This window comes from Oncorhynchus kisutch, unplaced genomic scaffold, assembly GCF_002021735.2.
Source record: "Oncorhynchus kisutch isolate 150728-3 unplaced genomic scaffold, Okis_V2 scaffold673, whole genome shotgun sequence".
Taxonomy (NCBI): domain Eukaryota; kingdom Metazoa; phylum Chordata; class Actinopteri; order Salmoniformes; family Salmonidae; genus Oncorhynchus; species Oncorhynchus kisutch.
The window spans coordinates 2,436-21,137 of NW_022262618.1; the positions used below are offsets into that span (position 1 = coordinate 2,436).

The 18,702-nt window shown below is 45.3% G+C and overlaps 1 protein-coding gene across 1 annotated transcript; it reads right to left on the reverse strand.

The window, feature by feature from the left end:
• Positions 1-11,184: 11,184 nt before the first annotated feature.
• Positions 11,185-15,999, reverse strand: LOC109887791 (protocadherin-17). Its single transcript, XM_020479073.2, has 2 exons — positions 15,311-15,999; positions 11,185-14,455 (listed from the first exon to the last, which is right to left on the reverse strand). The coding sequence occupies exon 2, from the start codon at positions 14,100-14,102 to the stop codon at positions 11,538-11,540; it is 2,565 nt and encodes an 854-aa protein (XP_020334662.2). The 5' UTR covers positions 14,103-14,455; positions 15,311-15,999; the 3' UTR covers positions 11,185-11,537.
• Between the last annotated feature and the right edge of the window lie 2,703 nt (positions 16,000-18,702).

Here is an 18,702-nt window from a genome sequence, read left to right on the forward strand (position 1 = left end):
GAGAGAGACAGAGAGAGGCAGAGAGAGAGAGAGAGAGAGAGAGAGAGAGAGAGAGCGAGAGAGAGAGAGAGAGAGAGAGAGAGAGAAGAGAGAGAGACAGAGAGAGAGAGAGAGAGAGAGAGAGAGAGAGACAGAGACAGAGAGAGAGAGAGAGAGAGAGAGAGAGAGAGAGAGGGAGAGAGAGAGAGAGGTCTGGGCCTAAATCACACGCCTGGAATCTCCCTCTTTCCCTGTCTGATCAGAATGGACCTGATTCACACCACAACCATCTGGACGGCCCTCATCATTAGTCACATGGTTTATAATCAAACGGAAACTCCTGTTGTTTCACTGTCAGTTGAACAGTGTGGTCTGACATCTTGATGACGGAGCCTCTTCTCTCCCCTCTGATGAGGTGCTGCTCCACGTTATGGCAGACTGTCGCCACCTACAGGCTGATTTTATAGCCATTACAGCCATCAGCCCAGTCTGAGTCTTCAACCACTTCAACCCTGCCACTGTATTGGGGTTGGCTGTTTATTCCTGCACAGCAGCTTCTCAGCAAGACAGATAGCATGTAGGGAATAGGGCTCTGGTCTAAAGTAGTGCACTATGTAGGGAATAGGGCTCTGGTCTAAAGTAGTGCACTATATAGGGAATAGGGCTCTGGTCTAAAGTAGTGCACCATGTAGGGAATAGGGCTCTGGTCTAAAGTAGTGCACTATGTAGGGAATAGGGCTCTGGTCTAAAGTAGTGCACTATGTAGAGAATAGGGCTCTGGTCTAAAGTAGTGCACTATATAGGGAATAGGGTTATATAGGGCTCTGGTCTAAAGTAGTGCACTATATAGGGAATAGGGCTCTGGTCTAAAGTAGTGCACTATATAGGGAATAGGGCTCTGGTCTAAAGTAGTGCACTATATAGGGAATAGGGCTCTGGTCTAAAGTAGTGCACTATGTAGGGAATAGGGCTCTGGTCTAAAGTAGTGCACTATGTAGGGAATAGGGCTCTGGTCTAAAGTAGTGCACTATGTAGGGAATAGGGCTCTGGTCTAAAGTAGTGCACTATGTAGGGAATAGGGCTCTGGTCTAAAGTAGTGCACTATATAGGGAATAGGGCTCTGGTCTAAAGTAGTGCACTATGTAGGGAATAGGGCTCTGGTCTAAAGTAGTGCACTATGTAGAGAATAGGGCTCTGGTCTAAAGTAGTGCACTATATAGGGAATAGGGTTATATAGGGCTCTTGTCTAAAGTAGTGCACTATGTAGGGAATAGGGTTCTATAGGGCTCTAGTCTAAAGTAGTGCACTATGTAGGGAATAGGGTTCTATAGGGCTCTAGTCTAAAGTAGTGCACTATGTAGGGAATAGGGTACCATTTAGAATGCAAACATTAAATAATCCAGTTAGTGCTCTAAGCCTTTCGCTGCTTCCTCTTCCTCCTCTTCTACCTCCTCCTCTTCCTCTTCCTCCTATTCTACCTCCTCCTCTTCCTCCTCCTCCTCTTCTACCTCCTCCTCTTCCTCCTCCTCCTCCTCCGCCTCCCGCCAACCGTGAGCCGATATCCTGGCCACACGCTACCTCCATTAGGCCCCCAGTGCAACCTGGGTAGAAAATCCTCACAATCGCTGCAGAGACAGCCAAGGCTCAACTGCCTCAGTGCTGTACTTTGAATGACCAAATCCTGTCTCTAGGCTTTGAGGAAGGAACACCATACCGGATTGGCTTTAACCTTGATTACACACTAAGTAATACCCTTCAATGCCTTAAGATGAATTAGTCATCATTACCCTGCTCCATCATCCACATTCAAGCATGGGATTTCTCCTGTCCCACACTAATGAAATTAGGGGCTTTTTGGGGCTTTTTATTGCACTCGACTGACGGGGTCTGGTATCCTGTAGAGCTGTAGTACTGTGGAGGGTTGAGGTAGTACTGACTGGGTCTTGTAGTACTGTGGAGGGTTGAGGTAGTACTGACTGGGTCTGGTATCCTGTAGAGCTGTAGTACTGTGGAGGGTTGAGGTAGTACTGACTGGGTCTTGTAGTACTGTGGAGGGTTGAGGTAGTACTGACTGGGTCTTGTAGTACTGTGGAGGGTTGAGGTAGTACTGACTGGGTCTGGTATCCTGTAGAGCTGTAGTACTGTGGAGGGTTGAGGTAGTACTGACTGGGTCTGGTATCCTGTAGAGCTGTAGTACTGTGGAGGGTTGAGGTAGTACTGACTGGGTCTTGTAGTACTGTGGAGGGTTGAGGTAGTACTGACTGGGTCTGGTATCCTGTAGAGCTGTAGTACTGTGGAGGGTTGAGGTAGTACTGACTGGGTCTGGTATCCTGTAGAGCTGTAGTACTGTGGAGGGTTGAGGTAGTACTGACTGGGTCTGGTATCCTGTAGAGCTGTAGTACTGTGGAGGGTTGAGGTAGTACTGACTGGGTCTGGTATCCTGTAGAGCTGTAGTACTGTGGAGGGTTGAGTTAGTACTGACTGGGTCTTGTAGTACTGTGGAGGGTTGAGTTAGTACTGACTGGGTCTTGTATCCTGTAGAGCTGTAGTACTGTGGAGGGTTGAGGTAGTACTGACTGGGTCTGGTATCCTGTAGAGCTGTAGTACTGTGGAGGGTTGAGGTAGTACTGACTGGGTCTGGTATCCTGTAGAGCTGTAGTACTGTGGAGGGTTGAGGTAGTACTGACTGGGTCTGGTATCCTGTAGAGCTGTAGTACTGTGGAGGGTTGAGGTAGTACTGACTGGGTCTTGTAGTCGTGTGGAGTTGTAGTACTGTGGAGGGTTGAGGTAGTACTGACTGGGTCTGGTATCCTGTAGAGCTGTAGTACTGTGGAGGGTTGAGTTAGTACTGACTGGGTCTTGTAGTACTGTGGAGGGTTGAGTTAGTACTGACTGGGTCTGGTATCCTGTAGATCTGTAGTACTGTGGAGGGTTGAGGTAGTACTGACTGGAATTTGTAGTACTGTGGAGGGTTGAGTTAGTACTGACGGGGTCTGGTATCCTGTAGAGCTGTAGTACTGTGGAGGGTTGAGATAGTACTGACGGGGTCTTGTAGTACTGTGGAGGGTTGAGGTAGTACTGACTGGGTCTGGTATCCTGTAGAGCTGTAGTACTGTGGAGGGTTGAGGTAGTACTGACTGGGTCTGGTATCCTGTAGAGCTGTAGTACTGTGGAGGGTTGAGGTAGTACTGACTGGGTCTGGTATCCTGTAGAGCTGTAGTACTGTGGAGGGTTGAGATAGTACTGACGGGGTCTTGTAGTACTGTGGAGGGTTGAGGTAGTACTGACTGGGTCTGGTATCCTGTAGAGCTGTAGTACTGTGGAGGGTTGAGGTAGTACTGACTGGGTCTGGTATCCTGTAGAGCTGTAGTACTGTGGAGGGTTGAGTTAGTACTGACTGGGTCTTGTAGTACTGTGGAGGGTTGAGTTAGTACTGACTGGGTCTTGTAGTACTGTGGAGGGTTGAGGTAGTACTGACTGGGTCTTGTAGTACTGTGGAGGGTTGAGGTAGTACTGACTGGGTCTGGTATCCTGTAGAGCTGTAGTACTGTGGAGGGTTGAGGTAGTACTGACTGGGTCTGGTATCCTGTAGATTTGTAGTACTGTGGAGGGTTGAGGTAGTACTGACTGGGTCTTGTAGTACTGTGGAGGGTTGAGGTAGTACTGACTGGGTCTGGTATCCTGTAGAGCTGTAGTACTGTGGAGGGTTGAGTTAGTACTGACTGGGTCTTGTAGTACTGTGGAGGGTTGAGTTAGTACTGACTGGGTCTTGTAGTACTGTGGAGGGTTGAGGTAGTACTGACTGGGTCTTGTAGTACTGTGGAGGGTTGAGTTAGTACTGACTGGGTCTTGTAGTACTGTGGAGGGTTGAGTTAGTACTGACTGGGTCTTGTAGTACTGTGGAGGGTTGAGGTAGTACTGACTGGGTCTTGTAGTACTGTGGAGGGTTGAGGTAGTACTGACTGGGTCTGGTATCCTGTAGAGCTGTAGTACTGTGGAGGGTTGAGGTAGTACTGACTGGGTCTGGTATCCTGTAGATTTGTAGTACTGTGGAGGGTTGAGGTAGTACTGACTGGGTCTTGTAGTACTGTGGAGGGTTGAGGTAGTACTGACTGGGTCTGGTATCCTGTAGAGCTGTAGTACTGTGGAGGGTTGAGTTAGTACTGACTGGGTCTTGTAGTACTGTGGAGGGTTGAGTTAGTACTGACTGGGTCTTGTAGTACTGTGGAGGGTTGAGGTAGTACTGACTGGGTCTTGTAGTACTGTGGAGGGTTGAGGTAGTACTGACTGGGTCTTGTAGTACTGTGGAGGGTTGAGTTAGTACTGACTGGGTCTTGTAGTACTGTGGAGGGCTGAGTTAGTACTGACTGGGTCTTGTATCCTGTAGAGCTGTAGTACTGTGGAAGGTTGAGGTAGTACTGACTGGGTCTTGTATTCTGTAGAGCTGTAGTACTGTGGAGGGTTGAGGTAGTACTGACTGGGTCTTGTATCCTGTAGAGCTGTAGTACTGTGGAGGGTTGAGGTAGTACTGACTGGGTCTGGTATCCTGTAGAGCTGTAGTACTGTGGAGGGTTGAGTTAGTACCGACTGGGTCTTGTAGTACTGTGGAGGGTTGAGTTAGTACTGACTGGGTCTTGTATCCTGTAGAGCTGTAGGGGCAGCACGCTCGGTCAAGGAGGGACACCTCCTCCTCCCTCCCCACCTCCTCCTCCCTCCCCACCTCCTCCTCCTCCCTCCCCACCTCCTCCTCCCTCCCCACCTCCTCCTCCTCCCTCCCCACCTCCTCCTCCTCCCTCCCCACCTCCTCCTCCCTCCCCACCTCCTCCTCCCTCCCCACCTCCTCCTCCTCCTCCCTCCCCACCTCCTCCTCCTCCCTCCCCACCTCCTCCTCCTCACCAGGCTGTAGTGACAGACAGGCAGAGTGGCTCTGGATCAATAGAGGAGGGATTCTGTCTTTGTTTCCTGATGTTTCTACCACACCACTCTGCTCTGACTAGCTTCAGGTTACTGTCCACACACACAGACACACAGACACACAGAGAGAGAGAGAGAGAGAGAGAGAGACAGAGATAGAGACAGAGAGAGAGAGAGAGAGAGAGAGAGAGAGAGAGAGAGAGAGAGAGAGAGAGAGAGAGAGAGAATTTGAAAACCAACCCAATAAACTCCCATATCTACTGGGTGAAATACCACAGTGTGACATCACAGCAGCAAGATTTGTGACCTGTTGCCACAAGAAAAGGGCAACCAGTGAAGAACAAACACCATTGTAAATACAACCTATATTTATGTTCATTTATTTTCCTTTTGTACTTGAACCATTTGTACATTGTTACAACACTGTATTTATACATAATGTGACATTTGTAATGTCTTTACTGTTTTGAAACTTCTGTATGTGTAATGTTTACTGTTTAATTGTTTATTTCACTTTTGTATATTATCTACCTCACTTGCTTTGGCATGTTTCTCTCTCTCTCTCTCTCTCTCTCTCTCTCTCTCTCTCTCTCTCTCTCTCTCTCTCTCTCTCTCTCTCTCTCTCTCTCTCTCTCTCTCGAAACCCCTCCCCCTTTAGAAAGCACCAACGGTTTCTGAGTCACCTTTGACCTGCAGCTGCCTCACAATAGAGGCCATGTCGGATATCCTGAGAGGGGCTAACAACAGGCAGCGGTGGCTCTGCATGGGAACACCTCACCAACCATCACAATGATCCGACCTCAGTCAGTCCACCAGAATAGAAATTAACGTTGGTTAGAAACTCCAGAAATGACCTAAGTCATTGACACTGAGACACCAGCTAGCCACATGCTACAGATACTACTGCTGTGAGCCCCCAGCTAGCCACATGCTACATGCGACAGATACTACTGCTGTGAGCCCCCAGCTAGCCACATGCTACAGACTACAGATACTACTGCTGTGAGCCCCCAGCTAGCCACATGCTACAGACTACAGATACTACTGCTGTGAGCCCCCAGCTAGCCACATGCTACAGACTACAGATACTACTGCTGTGAGCCCCCAGCTAGCCACATGCTACAGACTACAGATACTACTGCTGTGAGCCCCCAGCTAGCCACATGCTACAGACTACAGATACACCTGCTGTGAGCCCCCAGCTAGCCACATGCTACAAGCTACAGATACTACTGCTGTGAGCCCCCAGCTAGCCACATGCTACAGACTACAGATACTACTGCTGTGTATTTTCCTGGAAATCTCTGCTCTTCTCTGTTCCCAGTTAAACCCTCTTTGTGAGGACTGAGGGGGTGATTTGGCTTAGCCCCCCCCTCCCCCCCCGACAACTGCCTCATCCCTCCAGTGTGTCTCTCTCTGTCTGTGGCACTAAGCCTGTTTAAAGACATGTCAGACGAGGTTAAAGTCCTGATTAAGACACTGTCGTAGTACAACAGGTAGAACTATGAGACCCTGCAGATTACACATGGATAAAGACTAAGCTGATGGACTTCCAAGTCTTCTCAGGGAGGGGTTAGTTGACATACAGTGGGTTTATACAGTTACAAATCAATGATATATCAGTTAGAACCCAATAATATACCAGATAGAACCCAATAATATATCAGTTAGAACCCAATAATATATCAGTTAGAACCCAATAATATATCAGATAGAACCCAATAATATATCAGTTAGAACCCAATAATCTATCAGATAGAACCCAATAATATTTCAGATAGAACCCAATAATATTTCCAATAGAACCCATTAATCTATCTGTTAGAACACAATAATATATCAGTTAGAACCCAATAATATATTAGTTAAAACCTAATTATCTATCAAATAGAACCCAATAATATATCAATTAGAACCCAACAATATATCAGTTAGAACCCAATAACATAAATTAGAACCCAATAATCTATCAGATAGAACCCAATAATCTATCTGTTAGAACCCAATAATCTATTAGTTAGAACCCAATAATCTATCAATTAGAACCCAATAATATATCAGATAGAACCCAATAATATGTACATTAGAACCCAATAATCTATTAATTAGAACCCAATAATAGATCTATTAGAACCCAATAACCTATCAGAGAACCCAATAATATATCAATTAGAACCCAATAATATATCAATTAGAACCCAATAATATATCAATTAGAACCCAATAATATATCAATTAGAACCCAATAATATATATATTAGAACCCAATAATATATCAGTTAGAACCCAATAATATATCAGATAGAACCCAATAATATATCAGATAGAACCCAATAATCTATCAGATAGAACCCAATAATATATAAATTAGAACCCAATAATATATCAGATAGAACCCAATAATATATCAGATAGAACCCAATAATATATCAATTAGAACCCAATAATATATCAGATAGAACCCAATAATATATCAGATAGAACCCAATAATATATCAATTAGAACCCAATAATATATCAGATAGAACCCAATAATATATCAATTAGAACCCAATAATATATCTATTAGAACCCAATAATATATCAATTAGAACCCAATAATATATCAGATAGAACCCAGATAGAACAGTTATTAATATGGAACACTATGGGTAATATGGAACACTATGGGTAAGATGGAACACTATGGGTAATATGGAACACTATGGGTAATATGGAACACTATGGGTAATATGGAACACTATGGGTAATATGGAACACTATGGGTAATATGGAACACTATGGGTAATATTGAACACTATGGGTAATATGGAACACTATGGGTAATATGGAACACTATGGGTAATATTGAACACTATGGGTAATATTGAACACTATGGGTAATATTGAACACTATGGGTAATATGGAACACTATGGGTAATATTGAACACTATGGGTAATATGGAACACTCATGTATATCTGAAAAGAAGTGCTCCGTTCTCCACCCATAACCACACTCTGGATGTGGCAAAAACAAGCACGATGCATTAAAAACCCTGGAAGTTAGAATATAGACCTGATGTTGGCAGGTAGCCTAGTGGTTAGAGTGTAGAGGAGGCAGGTAGCCTAGTGGTTAGAGTGTAGAGGAGGCAGGTAGCCTAGTGGTTAGAGTGTAGAGGAGGCAGGTAGCCTAGTGGTTAGAGTGTAGAGGAGGCAGGTAGCCTAGTGGTTAGAGTGTAGAGGAGGCAGGTAGCCTAGTGGTTAGAGTGTAGAGGAGGCAGGTAGCCTAGTGGTTAGAGTGTAGAGGAGGCAGGTAGCCTAGTGGTTAGAGCGTTGGGCCAGTAACCGAAAGTTTGCTAGATCAAATCCCCGAGCTGACAAGGTAAAAATCTGTCATTCTGCCCCTGAACAAGGCAGTTAAACCCACTGTTCCCAGGCCATCCTTGTAAATAATAATTTGTTCTTAACTGATTCATTGACTTTCCTAGTAAAATGTTGAGCCCTTTCATTACAGGTAAAAACAGGCTGTTTTAGAGAACATTATTTTTGCACCAGGACATTTTAACCATAAGTATTGGAGCATGATTTGTGATGTAAAAAAAATACATGAAGTATCTATAGAGTATCTATAGAGTATCTATAGAGTATCTATAGAGTAGGCCCTCAGTCAACAGGTTCATAACCAGTATGTTGTTGAGAACCTCTGGTATGTTGTCATGGTTAAAACATTCCCTCTCAATAATAACTTCCATCACATACTAGCCGTTTGTCTTTCCTCCCACAGAGATGTTTAGGGCTGGGAATTACCAGGGACCTCACAACACAATATCAACACCACACCTGTGTGTCCATGCCATACGTACTGTGTGTGCATGCCATATGTACTGTGTGTCTATGCCATACGTACTGTGTGTCCATGCCATATGTATTGTATTGGGTGTTGATGCCATATGTATTGTATTGGGTGTTGATGCCATATGTATTGTATTGTGTGTCGATGCCATATGTATTGTATTGTGTGTTGATGCCATATGTATTGTATTGGGTGTTGATGCCATATGTATTGTATTGGGTGTTGATGCCATACGTACTGTATTGTGTGTCGATGCCATACGTACTGTATTGTGTGTCGATGCCATATGTATTGTATTGTGTGTTGATGCCATATGTATTGTATTGTGTGTTGATGCCATATGTATTGTATTGTGTGTTGATGCCATATGTATTGTATTGTGTGTTGATGCCATATGTATTGTATTGGGTGTTGATGCCATATGTATTGTATTGGGTGTTGATGCCATACGTACTGTATTGTGTGTCGATGCCATACGTACTGTATTGTGTGTCGATGCCATATGTATTGTATTGTGTGTTGATGCCATATGTATTGTATTGTGTGTTGATGCCATATGTATTGTATTGGGTGTTGATGCCATATGTATTGTATTGGGTGTCGATGCCATATGTATTGTATTGTGTGTCGATGCCATATGTATTGTATTGTGTGTTGATGCCATATGTATTGTATTGTGTGTTGATGCCATATGTATTGTATTGGGTGTTGATGCCATACACATTGTATTGGGTGTCGATGCCATATGTATTGTATTGGGTGTTGATGCCATATGTATTGTATTGGGTGTTGATGCCATACGTATTGTATTGGGTGTTGATGCCATACATATTGTATTGGGTGTTGATGCCATACGTATTGTATTGGGTGTTGATGCCATACATATTGTATTGGGTGTTGATGCCATACGTATTGTATTGGGTGTTGATGCCATACACATTGTATTGGGTGTCGATGCCATATGTATTGTATTGGGTGTTGATGCCATATGTATTGTATTGGGTGTTGATGCCATACGTATTGTATTGGGTGTTGATGCCATACATATTGTATTGGGTGTTGATGCCATACGTATTGTATTGGGTGTTGATGCCATACATATTGTATTGGGTGTTGATGCCATACATATTGTATTGGGTGTTGATGCCATACGTATTGTATTGGGTGTTGATGCCATACGTATTGTATTGGGTGTTGATGCCATACGTATTGTACTGTGTGTTGATGCCATACGTACTGTGTGTTGATGCCATACGTACTGTGTGTTGATGCCATACGTACTGTGTTGATGCCATACGTACTGTGTGTTGATGCCATACGTACTGTGTGTTGATGCCATACGTACTGTGTGTTGATGCCATACGTACTGTGTGTTGATGCCATACGTACTGTGTGTTGATGCCATACGTACTGTGTGTTGATGCCATACGTACTGTGTGTTGATGCCATACGTATTGTATTGGGTGTTGATGCCATACATATTGTATTGGGTGTTGATGCCATATGTATTGTATTGGGTGTTGATGCCATACATATTGTATTGGGTGTTGATGCCATACGTACTGTACTGTGTGTTGATGCCATACGTACTGTGTGTTGATGCCATACGTACTGTGTGTTGATGCCATACGTACTGTGTGTTGATGCCATACGTACTGTGTGTTGATGCCATACGTACTGTGTGTTGATGCCATACGTATTGCAATTCTCACTATTCTACATGTATTCAAATTTCGAAACTGTGATTTTTTAAAAATATTTGCGATTTGATGTTCCAAACATATTGCTCAACATTATGTCTGCTGCCGAGGGACAAGAGAGAGGACGAGGAAACAAATGGTCTCCCTCGTTAAAAAAAGAAGATAGAGAACAAGCTATGAAGGAAAAATACTGGAGTTTTTGGTACAAGACACAGCCAACCAGTGCAAAAGAAATAACATCGCGATATTGTCTAAACAACAACAACACAACAACAAAACAACAAAATCACACCGTCACAGAGAGATGCATTAAAGTGTAATTCTGTAATAAAACGGCCGTGGGGTGACGTCTGGTTGAAGAGGTCTGGATTTCAACACATGATACATCTTCCTAAATATTACACGGAATCGATTTGTCATGATGTCACCGGCTCCTCTCTCTCTCTGTCTCTGTCCCTCTCTCTGTCCCTCTCTCTGTCCCTCTCCACGATGTGCAGCATGACCTGCCTGTCGCCATGCACCCCAACTCTCTCTCTCTCTTTCTCTCTCACTCTGTCCCTCTCTCTTTCCATATCTCCAACTCTCCAACTCTCTCTCTCTCTCTCTCTCTCTCTCTCTCTCTTTCCATGTCTACAACTCTCCCTCTCTCTTTCCATATCTCCAAATCTCTCTCTCTCCCTCTCTTTCCATATCTCCAACTCTCTCTCTCCCTCTCTTTCCATATCTACAACTCTCCCTCTCTCTTTCCATATCTACAACTCTCCCTCTCTCCCTCCCTCTCCCTCTCCCTCTCTCTTTCCATATTTCCATCTCTATCTCTCTCTCTCTCTTTCCATATTTCCATCTCTATCTCTCTCGTGTTACACTATACCTACACTCCAGTACATCAGTCCATTAAGTAGAGAGGGAAAAGATCTGAAGCAAGAGGAGATGGATGAGGGGTAGGAGGAAGGAATATGGTGGATAATCACAATGCTGTCGTATATATATATCGAATGCTGTCCTGCTTTCTGTCTGTTTGCTATGTCAGACACATGTAAAGCCAAACACAAATTTCCATTCCAACAACAAGGGAATTTGAATCTTAACGTGACTTCTCCTTCTCCCTGGTCACCTAAACAAACAAAGGTTCACATAAATCAATAAAAACCTAGTTGAATGGTTTCTTGTTCCTACCTGTATAATGGACATCCTGCTACTGGGGGTATCTGTGGTGTTAGTCACCGGGCCAGTGAAGGACGTGTGACAGCCGACGCCGTGGCCCTGTCCCTGGGGCACCGACAGGTTGTTGGCCGTGGGCTTGAGGTACATGACCTCCGACCTGGGCGAGCTCAGCGGCAGCCGCGTCTGGTAATCGAAATACATGGGGGAGGTGGCGAGCGACGGGGAGCTCACCACGTTCATGACGTTCATGGCGTCCCGTTCCTCCACCTCGCTCTGAACTAGCATGATGTCATTCTTGTTGATCTTCTTCTTCTTGCCTTTGCCCAGCTGCGGGTGAGAGTACTCCGCGATGCGGCAGTTGTACGTCCTGATCTCCTTGTTCTCCCGTTTGCACTTCACGGCGATGGTTACCATGGCAGCCAGCAGCATCATAGAGATGATGGATAAGGTGACGATGAGAGGCAGCGAGGTGTCCCAGTTGTGATGCTCTTCGTTGATGTGGGGCTCGCCGCCCGGCAGCGGTCCGCTGTAGGCCTTGACGATGAGGCGTGCGGCGGTGGTGAGGGTGGGCTTCCCGTGGTCCATCACCCTGATGATCAGCTCCACCATGGGGCTGACGTCCTCCCAGAAGGGGTGGGCGGTCCGTACCTCGCCCGTCACCGGGTCCATCTCGAACAGATGCTCCTCGTTACCGTCGGAGATCTCGTAGGTCAACCGCCCGCTCTCGCCGTAATCGTTGTCGACCGCCCTCACCGTGGTGACGACGTAACCCACGCCGACGTTCCGTGGCACGTGGATCTCCGCCGTGTCGTTCAGGAGCAGCGGGAGAACGATGACGGGGATATTGTCGTTAACGTCTAAGACGCTGACCCTGACCGTGGTGTTGCTCTCCAGGTGAGGAGACCCAGCATCCTTCGCCAAGACCTTAAAATCAAAGAATTTGATTTGTTCGTAGTTGAATGACCTCACGGCGTAGATCGCCCCGTTGGCCGCGTTCACGTTCACGAAGGTGTTGACATCTCCTCCGCTCACGTTGGAGTTGAGGATGGAGTAGAACACGGTTCCGTTCTGGCCCAGGTCCGGGTCTAGAGCGAGGACGGAACCCAGATACTCCCCGGGGATGTTGTTCTCCGGCACCTGGAGCAGATACACAGCTTTGGTGAAACGCGGAACATTATCGTTCTCGTCTAGAATCTTCACCGCGAACGACTTGGTGGAGTTAAGGGGCGGCGTGCCGTTGTCCTTGGCGACGATGGTGACGTTGTACTCGTCCTGCTGTTCTCTGTCCAGAGGCCTGTCCGTCACCACGGTGTAGAAGTTGTCGTAGTTCTCCTCTAGTTTAAACGGAACGTTCCCCAAGACTCGACACTGGAGCTTCCCGTTCCTCCCAGAGTCTTTATCCGTGACTCTGACCAGGGCGATGACCGTGCCTGGTGGGGCTGCCTCGCTAATGGCCCCCTGCCTCACAGACACAAACCCTATGGAGGGCCAGTTGTCATTCCTGTCAATCACATTCACAGTTACTTTACAGTGGCCTGGGATGGGGTTAGGGCCTAAATCCTTAGCCTGAACATCTATTTCTATAATAGGGTTCTCCTCGTAGTCAATCTCTCCTTGGATTTTTATGACTCCCGTTCTAGAATCTATGGAGAAGAGTTCTCTGATTCTATCCGGGGCGTAACCGCTGAATGAATAAACCACCTGACCATTGGAACCCTCGTCTGGGTCTGTGGCGTTTAAATCTATCACTACTTTCCCAGGTGGGGAGTTTTCTGGGATTTCTACAACATAAGAGGGCTGTTCAAACACAGGGCTGTTATCGTTAGAGTCAATAACTTTCACATTAATCTGCATGGTTCCTGATCTGGGATACTCCCCGCCGTCCGTAGCGGTTAGGATGAGGGTGTGATGGTTACGTTCCTCCCGGTCTAACGGCCGTTGAATAACTAACTCGGGAAATTTAGTTCCGTCCCCGCGGGATTTTACATCCAAAGAAAACAGATTGTAGTCGTCTCGTGTGATCTGGTAGGTTTTTAGCCCGTTCTCCCCAGCGTCCGGGTCATGAGCGCTAGTAAGCGGGAAGCGGGTGCCCGGGGCTGCGTTCTCAGAAATGTCAATATCAATCTGATCAGAAGGGAACGTGGGCGAGTTGTCATTGATGTCGACTATATCTACCTTAATCATGCAGATCTCTTTGTCGTTAGCAAATACCTCCATGGAGAGCTGACATTTGGGGTTCCGCCGACACAGTGTTTCCCTGTCGATGCGTTGCTTGGTATAGAGCAGCCCGCTCTCCGGGTCCACATCGATGAGATGCGGTGCTGAATTCTCCAGAACTCTGAAGTTTGATTTTTTCCCTTGTCCTCCTTGCCCGAGACCGAGTTTAGCATCTTTAGCGATGTTGCCTATAACCGTTCCCGGTCCTTGCTCTTCGTTAACGGAATAATTCAAGTTTTTCAAAGCCAGGGCTTGAGCCCAAAGGAGAAGGAAAAATAAAATGGAAAGATACATCCTTCGGTGAGAGGGGTTTTTAATTTCGAGCGATTTTGTTTTTTACGCCTCCGACTCCGACCTGTTGATTTCTCCAACACAAAATGGGTGATTTCTACCATTCAGGATCAAACACACAGTTCCGTTCATCGTGGAATGTAGAAGTCATTCTAGAGCACCGATTTAAATTCCCTTTTCTCTCTCTCTCGCTCTCCTTTCCCTTATAGAAAACGCTGGTGCTCGTGGACACCTAATTTAAATTCAGTTGAACGCCTAGGGCTCATCTCAGGAATAATCGTAACCCGGTCTGTCTCCAACCGGATAGAATAGCCGTTATGCGTTCCCGTACTCTCTCTCTCTGTCGCTCCTCTTGCCTGAAACACAAAGGAGGGTGAATAGTATTTTATGTTAATAAAGTGTATTTATATATCAATATACTAAACATAATGAACCGTCTTGACTTGATAATTATATCCTTAGCTATGGGTGAATATGCAGTGACTGAGTCCTTCAACATGAAACGCACAACTAATGCGTAAATCATTGCCACAATGGATGGGGATAGCCTGTCAATTAGGTAACCTTGAGAAGCGTCGGGGAGACGCAGTGCTAATGATACACAATACTGCGTTGTGTTGTTGTCCTTTTGATCGTATGGATATGTAATCTATAAACTACCCGTGTGTTATAGGAAATCTGACACATGCGCTTCAGTAGGATATTCAAATTGGTTATTAGGATGTAGATGACAACGGTCATAAGTATGAATAAATATGTCATTTTTTCCCTGTGACACATTCGGCAGTTTCTAACTAAAGAAACAGATAAATGTATAGCCACATGTAAATCAATAGCTATATAGCCGCCCGATTTCAGTAACCCTTATGAATAGGAACGCGTTAAAATGAGCCTCTTACACGCATTACCAAATTAGCATAATCCGCCTATTTAAAACGATCCAAAGGGAAATCATAACTAGCGAGACACAAAACAAGACTAGAATCAAGCCTCCTATTTATTCCGTTCCAGCTCTTCTGGGCTGGCGAGGCTCGTGGCGTCTCAGAAGCTGTTGCATCAACACCGAGAGACAGGAGAGGTTTGGTAAAAACTCCCGTTATCCGTTTGAAACGCCTTATAGCCTGCCTGGTGCCTGGTGAGAATATCAATCCTATAGGAAACACCTGCGCTACGACAGTGGACCAGAGGAGGGGTAAAACACATCCACTTACCGAAAGGTATCAGGTTAAATAAAAAATACAAATAATCCCTGGTTTTGGTTTATGTTAAAACCCAATCCCCTCGCTTGGTCTGTCGCCCTGCTATTCCTTCTCCGGGTGGTGAGAATGAAGCCAGCAACCAGCTCCGACCGACGCAGACTAGCAGCGATACGAGTGGTGCGGGTTCAGCTACCGAAGTAGAAGTGCTCCACAAAAAGTATGACTGTAATGTCAATGAGCTCGTTCCGTTCTCCTCTCCGTTCTCCCGGTGCGGCTGATTAGAATGCAGAGGCTTGCCTTTCCCTCGCGGTGAGTCACCGGATTCTTCCAGGAGAATGTTTCTGAGAGAAGAGCTGTGAAGATTCCAAATGGAAAATATAGATCCACGGTGGTTATTAGAGACGTGTTTACCGGTCCGGTGAGCTGCACTGATGTCCGTGTTACACGTTCCCGTATAGCGGCACGTCCTTGTCGGTTCTCACTCTCCGGTTTAAAAGACAGACAGACAGCGATAGGTTATGGTCAATGTCTCAATAATAACAGTCTTATTCAAAACGTTCCACAGTTGATTGTCATATTGTCTGTAAACGTAGGTAGCCTGTAAATTGTCCTTGTCATAAAAAATAAATAAAAATGTTTATAAAGAAAACTGACGGTTGGATTATTATGTTATCCGTGCGGGTCTGTTCATTCCCGTTGCACCGCTTCTCTCGGACTAAACTCTGCTCAACTCATGGTGCGTTAAACATTCCTACCGATGCAACGCTAACCAATAGATTTGAAGAGGTGGGTACGACTCTCGGCCTATAGGATTTCACCGTGTCCGTAACAAGGGAGGGATTTAAAAACCAGTTGACAGAATACAGATTGGTAGGTGGTCCCTAGGCGCAACCGACACGAACAGAATGGATAGTCCTTCGGTTCCTCTGCTTTCCATTTTCAAAAATTCAAAAACAGACACGGTTTTGATTTGAACCTATCTACCTAGCAGCTGTTTAGGACTATATTTGGTTGCCTTATTTGAGCTAGACTGATCGTTCAGTTTTTCGTTAGTTAATATTTTATAGCCCATTTATGTATTAACATAGCCTTCCTTTTTTTCCATGAACAAGTTCAACTTGTGTGTGTGTGTGTGTGTGTGTGTGTGTGTGTGTGTGTCCTATGATAACATAATGTTAACATAGTTGTTAGATCATCTCTTTCAGTACAAGGACAGATGGTGTTTGATATGTACGAAATGGAGCTCAGACGTGACTGATTGATTATGGTCGCGTTTATGCGGTGCGCGTGTGTGTTCTCTCACATGCATATATTTATGTTATTCAGAACAACTAGTTAAAAATGAAACTTTTATGTCTGCTTGATGCCCCGGTAATAACCCGACCGCAGATAGAAGTGTGTATGAACCCAGCGTGTCCCATTACCCGTGTCAGACATGTGGGTGTCCGTACAGGGCGAGGCAGTAGGCCCAGACTGTTTCTAACGGATCAGAAACATACTTCACCTCGCCTCATGAATACCTCGGGGTTATTACTGTTGAATTATGCCTCCTTCTGCCCAGACGGCATCGTTCACAGTCTGCTGGGATGAAGTCTACAAATTTACACAGTGGTTTTGTTTTTTGTTTGGGGGGGGGGTTGTTTCTCAACCATGTCCAATATGCTTTGAGTGTGTGTGTGTTTAGTGTGTGTGTGTTTAGTGTGTGTGTGTTTAGTGTGTGTGTGTGTGTGTGTGTTTAGTGAGTGTTTGTGTGTGTGTGTGTGTTTAGTGTGTGTGTTTGTTTAGTGTGTGAGTGTTTAGTGTGTGTGTTTGTTTAGTGTGTGAGTGTGTGTGTGTGTTTGTTTAGTGAGTGTTTGTGTGTGTGTGTGTGTTTAGTGAGTGTTTGTGTGTGTGTGTGTGTTTAGTGAGTGTTTGTGTGTGTGTGTGTGTTTAGTGAGTGTTTGTGTGTGTGTGTGTGTTTAGTGTGTGTGTTTGTTTAGTGTGTGAGTGTGTGTGTGTGTTTGTTTAGTGTGTGAGTGTGTGTGTTTGTTTAGTGTGTGAGTGTGTGTGTGTGTTTAGTGTGTGAGTGTGTGTGTTTGTTTAGTGTGTGTGTGTTTGTTTGTGTGTGTGTTTAGTGTGTGGGTGTGTGTGTGTTTAGTGTGTGGGTGTTTAGTGTGTGTTTAGTGAGTGTTTGTGTGTGTGTGTGTGTGTGAGTGTGTGTGTTTGTTTAGTGTGTGAGTGTGTGTGTGTGTTTAGTGTGTGAGTGTGTGTGTTTGTTTAGTGTGTGAGTGTGTGTGTGTGTTTAGTGTGTGAGTGTGTGTGTTTGTTTAGTGTGTGTGTGTTTGTTTGTGTGTGTGTTTAGTGTTTGTGTGTGTGTTTAGTGTTTGTGTGTGTGTGGGTGTTTAGTTTGTGTGCGTGTGTTTAGTATGTGTGTGTTTAGTGAGTGGGTGTGTTTAGTGTGTGTGTGTCGTTGCTACACTGTATGACTATGGGCTTAACACAACGGCGGCAGTCTGGAGGAAAATCAACCACCAGCCCTGATGAAATGTCACCAAAGCCGTGTGAGATAAAGCAGACCGTTAGCAGCTTCCTCCATTAGCTCAATTAAATGGCCGCGAGGAGAGGTTCCGACGGAAACTGGCATTGGAGGCGGCCGGACTGAATAGCTACATTAAAACACAATTTCGCAAATTACATTTCAATTTAATGGCGACAGTCTTTCTTCAGGTAATGAGAGTGAATGCTTGTTGTGGAGCGCAGGCTAGGTGGTGGCACATTTAGAAAAATGGAAAATCTCTCTTTTTGCATATATCGCTCTCTTTTTCTCACTCTCCCTCTCTTACCTTTCTCTTTCTGTCTGTTTCTCCCCTTCTCTCTCTCTCTCTCTCTCTCTCTCTCTCTCTCTCTCTCTCTCTCTCTCTCTCTCTCTCTCTCTCTCTCTCTCTCTATTTCTCTCTCTGTCTCTCTCTGTCTCTCTCTCTGTCTCTCTCTCTCTCTCTATCTCCATTTCTCTCTCTCTCTCTGTCTCTCTCTATCTCTATTCCTCTCTCTCTCTCTCTCTCTCTCTCTGTCTCTCTCTCTGTCTCTCTCTCTCTATCTCTATTCCTCTCTCTCTCTGTCTCTCTCTCTCTATCTCTATTCCTCTCTCTCTCTGTCTCTCTGTCTCTCTGTCTCTCTGTCTCTCTCTCTCTCTCTCTCTCTCTCTCTCTCTCTCTCTCTCTCTCTCTCTCTCTCTCTCTCTCTCTCTCTCTATCTCTCTCTATCTCTGTCTCTATTTCTCTCTGTCTCTATTTCTCTCTGTCCCTATTTCTCTCTCCACCTCTCCATCTCTAGGTGGGATTTTACGTGGGCAGAAAATGCTTTTTTCTGTGCAGGAGAATTCTCCAAGGAGGTTATTTCTGCAGGTCTCAGTGCCCTTTTCACCA